This window comes from Abrus precatorius, unplaced genomic scaffold, assembly GCF_003935025.1.
Source record: "Abrus precatorius isolate BTA unplaced genomic scaffold, Abrus_2018 Scaffold4, whole genome shotgun sequence".
NCBI classification, from domain to species: domain Eukaryota; kingdom Viridiplantae; phylum Streptophyta; class Magnoliopsida; order Fabales; family Fabaceae; genus Abrus; species Abrus precatorius.
The window spans coordinates 12,287,074-12,295,522 of record NW_020874384.1 but is presented as its reverse complement, the minus strand read 5'-3'; the positions used below and the strand labels follow the sequence as shown (position 1 = coordinate 12,295,522).

Below are 8,449 nucleotides of genomic sequence, written 5' to 3'. Positions count from 1 at the left end.
GTTCACGTTTGTTTTGCCTTAAATCATAACAAATAAAGGTTTTTTTTGTCAATTTTTTTAAATTGATAAAAATTATTACTATCCTAAAATAAACCAAAGTAAGCTCACTTGTGCTTATTTATACATATGTTTTCTTTAAAAAAATATCGAATGGGATTTTAAAGTTATTTTAAATTGTGTTATTTAGCTAAACCAGTAAATGTTTATGAGGACATGATATTGTTAACTTTGGTTTAATATTTTTTCCCTTACCAATTAAGTTAATGGTGAATTTACAATATCATAATATTTAAATTGTTGTTATAAAAGGCACATTCCGATCATCAACCTACGGTACAGTTCGAATGTCGCCATTATAGCTTGCGAGATGCGATGAATCGGGTGGCGACGTTAGGGAGTTGAGAGTGGCTCTCTCTTTCTTTGTTTCTTCTTCTTCTGCTGGTGTTTCTCAGTTAACGTTTGGGTTTGGTTCGATAGCGTTTGGGAGCGGAGTAATTTAAAGCATTCTATGCTTTTACTATTACGCGAATGAAGGGTTGTTAATTCGTGCTCGAAATTTCGTGTCGCCAAGGAAATTCATCATTTTCGACTTCGTTTATTTGTTGAGGTAGAAGAATTATAGGTACTAACATATGTGGGTTATTTAACGCTTCATAAGGCAAACCTAGTGCGCCGCTCTTTGAACCTATCTCCTTTGCCGAATCATCATCCATTGACCCTCTCGATCTCATTGGTTTCTCACGCACAACGGTAGTGACAGAGGCATGAGGTGGAGCATCATCGACATGGTGTCTCGTAATTGATCGGCGTACAAGATTGAAATTCAACGATCTGCAACACAGATCCGATTAAAGACAACAAGATTGATTTAGGGAGGAAAGCTGAAGAATTCAATGGTAGAACGAAAGTCTAGAGGAGGGGGTAAATTTGGTGGGCATCTTGGGAAAGTTTTCAATAATTCCACATCTTACTTTTTTACGAATTTTTCACTTGTTACTGGTGTTTCGGCCTTATAGCGGGTGTTTCAACAGTGGGGAAGGTGGTTGATGTTTTCATACCACAAAAGAGTGACAAACTAGGATGTCGCTTTGGTTTTGTGCGCTTTGTGGATGTGGCAGATGCCAAGAGTTTGGAGGCTAAGCTTAGATCTATTGTCATTGGAAGGATGCGCTTGTCTATCACTCCTTTGTCACTAGGGCAACAAAGACATCAAGTAATACGTACGCGGACAAGCTTAAAGCACCCCGTCTAGATGGGACACACACAGGACAGAAGTGGGTGGAAAAGAAGAAACCTTGGGCTCACCTTGAGTTTGAGGTAGATGAGAGGCAGATTGAGGAGTGTAGAGGTGCTATGGTCGGACGCTTTCATAGAAAACAAGATTTGAAAAGTATGCGAGGCGCTTTCCTGCAGGAAGGTATGTTAGATATTAATCTCACGGCCATGCGTGATGACATGGTGTTGGTGGAATCTAATGCGGGGGTAGATTTAGAGAATACAGTATCGCTCAACAAATTATGGTGGGAGAAATGGTTCTATGATCTACGAGAGTGAAACCCAAGTATGGTAGCTGTGCAGATGGTGACTTGGGTACGTTGTTATGGGGTCTCTTTGCATGCTTGGGGTGAATTATTCTTTCGTAAGTTAGTTTTTTCGCTTGGTGATTTTATTCAGATAGACCAAGTCACAGCAGAAAGGCAACGATTGGATTACGGAAAGATACAATTAGGTACTATCATTATTGAGCTTATCAAGCAAAACATTACTGTGAAAGTCAATGATCATTTTTACTCAATAGTCATGCTTGAAGAGCATGCCTGTGATGTTGTAGCCGCAATAGAGGAAGGCGTGGCTAACTCTTCTGAGGACGACAATAATTTATTTGAGGTTGACTCAATGGAGTTGGAGGCCTTGGATAACTATTCGAGTGAGGAGAGTGTGTTGCATGGTAATATTGAATGTAAGGATTGTTTGGTTGACTCTGTGATTAGAAGTGAAGTGTCAGTGTTAGTAAAAGGGTGTTTGGTGGATAAGGGTTTGGGGGCTAGTGGTGCAGATGATACGGGTCCAGCAGTGATTATTTGTGATGTTGTGAATGAGTCTTCGAAAAATGTGGAGAGGGGAGGCCCAATAGCAAGGCCTTGTCGGTTGCAAGAGGTGGGTAGAGATGGGTTGAATCTATCAGACCTGTTTGGATTAGACGCATTGATTTGGAAGAATCCAGAATCAAGGAGTAAAGAGACAATTGGGACAGCAAAAGCAGACTACTTTCAATCCAAAGCTTGTATTGAAAAAGAGAGGGTGAATGTGTGTGAATCCTTTCGGAGGGCATGCTCTGTGAAAGGTAGTCGAGGTGATGAAGGAGGAAACAAACATAAGAGTGTGGTTTCCATAGACCCCCAGGTAGCTGATGAAATTTTGGCTAATGCTTTCGAGGGTTCCTACAAATCGCATCCTTCTGATCCCATAGTGGAGGTGGGGGAGCGACTGGTTGCTGTAGATTGTGATGATGAGGTAGTGGCGCCGAGGTTAATAGACATTGGCAAGAAGGTTGGTATGGTCGTACATGGGAACGATGAGCAGGTTCGAGAGAAATTAATTGAGATAGGGTACGCGACAGAACGATTATGAATACACATGTGGTTCACTTTGGTTCTAAATGAAGATTGAATCATTTAATTGTTGAGGGTTGGGGAGCGAGGTGAAGCGAAAGAAGGTGTGTGAAATTGTGTGCTCTGAAGGTCTGGAGTCTTTGGCAATTCAAGAAACAAAACTTGAGGCATGTAATTGCAACTTATGTGCACATCTGTGGGGTTCTATGGATTTTGATTGGATTGCCTTACCCTCCGTTGGCAGAAGCGAAGGTATGCTTTCACTTTGGGATACATCCAAAGGTAAAATACTTTTCTCCTTTTCTAGTACTGGATTCCTGTGTGTGTGCTTGTAAGTATTGGCTACTGGAAACCTATGTGTTGTGGTGAATGTCTATGCGTCATGTAGACTAAGTGAGAAAAGAAAGTTATGGTATGATTTGATCATGACAAGAAGGGGTTTTAGCAAATTTATGTGGTGTATATTGAGTGACTTCAATGCTGTGTGACAGGTGAATAAGAGGAAGGGTTATCAGGAAGACCATGGTATCTCTGAAATGGATGGCTTCAATTCTTTCATTTAGGAAATAGAGCATGTGGATCTTTCACTTGTGGGTAAGAAATTTACACAGATAACGGGGATGCTTCTATGATGAGCAGGCTGGATAGAGTCTTTGTTTCTAGTTCCTGGATTGATTATTAGGGAGATGGTTTTATTCAGGTTCTAAGCAGAGATGTGTCTGATCATTGTCCCATTATTCTAAAGCACAAAGTGATTAACTGGTTCGATTTACCAATTGTTGCCTGATTCACAAGGGAGTTGTAGAGGTGGTGGAAGAAGCATGACAAAGAGATATTACTCTTCCTTGGGCTGCCCAGAGAGTGATGAGTATGCTTGCTGAATTTTTTAGAGGTTTTGTGGAGTAATAAAGGGAGAAGTGATGAGTATATTTGCTGAATTTTTTAGAAATGGAAAACTACCTAAGTCTTTGTTATCCTATTTTGTAGCACTTATGCCAAAAGTATCTTGTCCACAACAAATCACTGATTTTCAGCCTATCTCGTTGCTCAGTTGCCTTTATAAGATTGTTTCCAAGCTTTTGGCAAATATGTTAAAAAGGGTTCTGAATTCAATAATTTCATAACAACAATCAGTCTTTATCCCAGGAAGGAACATGTTAGATGATGTACTTGTGGCTAATGAAGCAGTAGATTATGTGCGGAGGCATAACAAGAGGTGTTTTGTGTTAAAACTTGATTATGAGAAGGCTTATGATTTGATATAGTGGGGGTATCTTCTGTTTATGTTACGAAGCTTTGGATTTTCAGAAAAATGGGTCAGTTGGATGGAAGCTTGTGTGTGTAGGGGTAGCCTGTTAGCTTTGATTAATGGTTGTCCTACATTGGAGGTTCATATTAGGTGGGGCCTACAACAGGGAGATCTCTTACCCCTTTTCTTTTTCTTGTGGCAGCAAAGGGATTAGGAGTCCTTATGCGGAAGGTAGTAGCATGTGGGCTGTTCTCTGGTGTGAAGATTGGGGTTGGGGGACCAGATATTTCTTTGCTACAGTTTGTGGATGACACATTGATTATGGGAGAGGCTTCGGTTCATAACTTGTGGACTTTGAAAGCAGTATTGCGTAGCTTTGAGTTAATTTCAGGTATGAAAATTAACTTTCATAAAAGCTATATATTAGAGATTAACACTGGCGATGACTTTAAAAACTTGGCTGCAGAGTTCCTACATTTTAATATTAAAGCTTCCTATGAAAGTATCTTGGGTTACAGTTAGGTATTAACCCAAGGAAGCTTAGTGCATGGAAAGGTATATTAGAGGCTCTTAAAAAGAGGTTGGCGTCATGGAAGTATAAATATTTATCGATTGGAGGCAGGGTGACTCTGATTAATGCCGTTCTTAGTTCTATGTCATTATACTCATTATCCTTTTTTAAGGCACCGAAGTCGGTGATAAAGGAGATTGTCACTATCTAGCGAAATTTTTTATGGAAATGTGTTAAGGATGGATCCAAAATTCCCTGGGTGAATGGAAAACAGTTTGTAGACCGCGGAAGGATGGTGGGTTGGGCATTAAGAATGTACAATAGTTTAACTGGGCGCTTCTTGGTAAATGGTTGTGGCGAGGTGTTAATTGTTCTAGTTTATTGTGGGTGTGGGTGTTGGAAGCTAGATATGGCAGACGAGCTTCTGTTATTCAGCGTCCACTAGTCCACAACAGATGTTCTTTATGGTGGCGTGATTTGCTAGGGTTATTCATCAAGGAAATTCATAATTAGATGAAAAGTTGGATAGGAATGTGGGGCAGGTTTGCACACTCGTTTTTGGAGAGATAAGTGGGTAGGTGGAGTGCGATTATGTGAGACATTTCCGCGATTGTTTGCGGTGGTAATGAATGTTGAATCTTGTGTATTGGAGAATAGTTTTCATGATGACAGTAGATGAGTTTGGGATGTCAGTTGGCGAAGAGGACTCTTGTAACATGAAATTTCAAGCTTTAATCTTTTATTAGAGTATGTCGCTAGAGTTTCTATTAAAGTGCAACAAGAAGATAAATGGATATGGAAGGCGGATTCTTCAGGTTGTTATTCAGTGCAATTTGCGTATTCATGGCTATTTAAACTTTTTGGTGGTCCTAATAGTATAAATCAATGTACGGCAGACGTCTTGCAAATGTTATAGAAATGGAAGCTTTAATCTTTTGTTAGAGTTTGTCGCTGGAGTTTTTATTAAAGTGCAACAAGAAGATAAATGGGTATGGAAGCCAGATTCTTTAAGTTGTTATTCAGTGCAATCTGCGTATTCGTGGCTATTTGAACTTTTTGGTGGTCCTAATAGTGTAAATCAATGTACGGCAGACGCTTTGCAAAGGTTATGGAAAGGGAAGGTCCCGCTTAAGTGTCTAGTATTTTCTTGGCAATTATTGTTAAATGCACTTCCTTGTAAAAATTTGCTGATTGATCGTGGTGTTCAAATTGATGATATAACTTGTTGCTTCTGTCATAATTTTGAAGAATTTCCAACTCATTTATTTTTAACGTACTCAGTTTCATCTCAAATCTGGTATTTTACGGCACGTTGGCTTAGATTCTCACTGGTTTTACCTTCAGATTTATCGACTCATTTGCTTTCTTGGGTTGGTGTTGGTTGCAGTAAAACAGAAGGGATGTGTTTATTAATTCTATGGGTAAATACAGTGTGGTCGTTGTGGTTATATAGAAATAAAATAGTATTTTCTAATGATGTTTTAGATGAAAAGGAAGTCATAGATTCTATTATTCTGAGGTCTTGGAAATGACTATCACTTGTTAGTAAGGGAGAAGTTATTTTGTTAACAGATTAGTATCTGAACCCACGAAATTGCTTCTGTCTTAACTTTACATAAATATGTTTCTAGTTTTATTTTTCTGAATAAGTATTAATTTTTTTCTCCATGTATATGAGTTTTGAATTTTCCTTGAAACTCTATCTAATAATATATATTTTGCTTAACAAAAAAAAATTATTGTTATAAAAGTTTAAACATTTTTAAAATAATTATAATATGCATTGAAATTTTTGTTCATTAAAATATTTAATAATTTTCATAATAAAAAATAATAACATTTTAATATATATTTACATTTAAAGTAACTCATAATAACTCATTTAAAATGATAATGAAACCCAAAATTTAAATAAAATTTGATAGAAATTTTTTATTTAAAGTTATCTTTATAAACTGAAATTATACTAAATAATAAAAAAAAAAATTTAGTGAATAGTTTTAGATATTAATTTTACAATAATTAATTTTTATTTAGAAATATTTTCTTTATAAATTTTAGTAATGAAATACTTATTCTAAATAATTTTTTTTAGTTAATGAATATAACATTTAATGTTATTAACATAGTTAATTGAATACTATATTTAATAAATATAATATTTAATACCAAAGTGCAATCAAATTTATATCTACATATATAAATTAGTCACTAATCTAAAATTTTAGATGACTTTGCCTATTTGCTTAACAACCCGTTAATAAATGGAAAAAAAAAAGTGAAAAGAGAAAAGAAAGTAAAAATAGGATATTTGAGCTTGTTTGATTTTCTTCTAAAAACAGTTTCTTCATTTTTAAAATGATTCTGTATTATATTTTATTTTGAAAAAAAACTGTTTTTTGGAAAGAAATCAAACAACTCTTTAATAAAAAAATATAAAAAAAATAAGAGAAAATAGTGTAACAGGAATAAAACTTTTTTAAAAATGATTCAGGACATATTTATTTTACATTATAAATTAATTTCTCACATCACACATTAATTTTAAGGTGAAATTTAAGAAAAAAATTTATATTAATTAAATTTAACATTTTAAACTGATTTATATAAAAAAGAAAATTCCTACCTAATTTTATAATAATGAAACATTCAAACTTGCTTATAAGGTAAAGAGGAAAAATTTCATCTAAACCTTTGAACATAGATATTCTTAAACACCATTCCAATTTCCAAATCAAAATCCGGTCCCAAATAAACAAAAAATAATTCCACCATCCAATTTTAAAACCTCAACTAAATAGCAAATGCCACAATAAACATGATTAAATAAATCTCTTTATATAAACATAATTTCACTTTCACACTCATTTAATTTAATCCATTTCTCTCTCTAATGTACCTGCCAAGTACGCTTACCTGTACCTCTAAAACTTCCCTCGCACGGGTCATCATCATCACCATTCATACACTCGCAACCCATTTCATCACACACCCAATTACTCCACTCAACCTCGCCAAACCCCTCTCTCTCTCTCTCTCTCTATATATATATATATATATATATATATATTACCCCCCAAGTCATTCACTTCACACCCACCACGCTTTTCATTCTTGGCACACTATTACTATTATTCTCTCATCTTAACCAAAACTATTATTCGTTTGGCTCAAATTTCCGTCTCTAAATCTGGCTAAAAAATTCATGAAACAACTGATTCGGAAGCTTTCCCGAGTCAGCGACTCGGCGCAGTATACGCTCCTCCGATCCGAGTCACGGCGACCGCGGCGAGCCGAGTCTCTGCGCCGAAACCGGCACGTGGGAGTGCCGGTGGGGCACGTGCCGGTTTACGTGGGAGAAGAGCTGGAGCGGTTCGTTGTGAGCGCGGAGCTGCTGAACCATCCGGTTTTTGTGAAACTATTGAACCGGTCGGCTCAGGAATACGGGTACGAGCAGAGGGGGGTGCTGCGAATCCCATGCCACGTCATCGTCTTTGAGCGAGTCCTCGAAGCGATTCGACTCGGTCGCGACTCGGGGGAAGACCTCCAGTACCTCCTCAATTCCACTTCTGAGGAGTTTTGCTAGCAAATTTCTGAATTTTGTTTCTTTTTTCCCTTTTATTTGTGTAAATATACTCTACCATTTTCGTAAACAACAGAGGAAATTTTATATATATATTTTCTTTTTTCAACTGTTGTGGCTGCTAAAAAGCGAGAATCGCATGTATTTTTATTATTCATATACAACGGACAGAAAAAGCAAACTGAAAAATCAATGTAAGGATGGGATTGCAGTGTTCCAACTGCATGTTGTTTGGAAGGAACCCAAATCTTTGAATTCTTCACAAATATAACTGAATTCTTTTTTATAACTTTAATTCATCGCAGTATTCTTTTTTTATAAGAACCAATCGGAAATAACTATTTAACTTTTCTTTTAAAATTATAAGAAATAAATATTATTTTTTATATTCTTATTTATTGTAAAAATTGTATTAACAATATAGTTATTTAAAATTTATACAAGTAATAAATATATATAACCGAGGTTGTCTGGGTGGTTGGTGGTTGGTGGTT

The 8,449-nt window shown here is 36.3% G+C and overlaps 1 protein-coding gene across 1 annotated transcript; it reads left to right on the top strand.

The window, feature by feature from the left end:
• The first annotated feature begins 7,577 nt into the window (after positions 1-7,577).
• Positions 7,578-7,958, top strand: LOC113865943 (auxin-responsive protein SAUR71-like). The gene has a single exon (XM_027500771.1). It carries the CDS (start codon positions 7,578-7,580, stop codon positions 7,956-7,958), a length of 381 nt encoding a protein of 126 aa, XP_027356572.1.
• Positions 7,959-8,449: the final 491 nt, after the last annotated feature.

Coding starts and splice junctions, on each gene's coding strand:
- LOC113865943 (XM_027500771.1), top strand. CDS start 7,578: ATGAAACAACTGATTCGGAAGCTTTCCCGAGTCAGCGACTCGGCGCAG.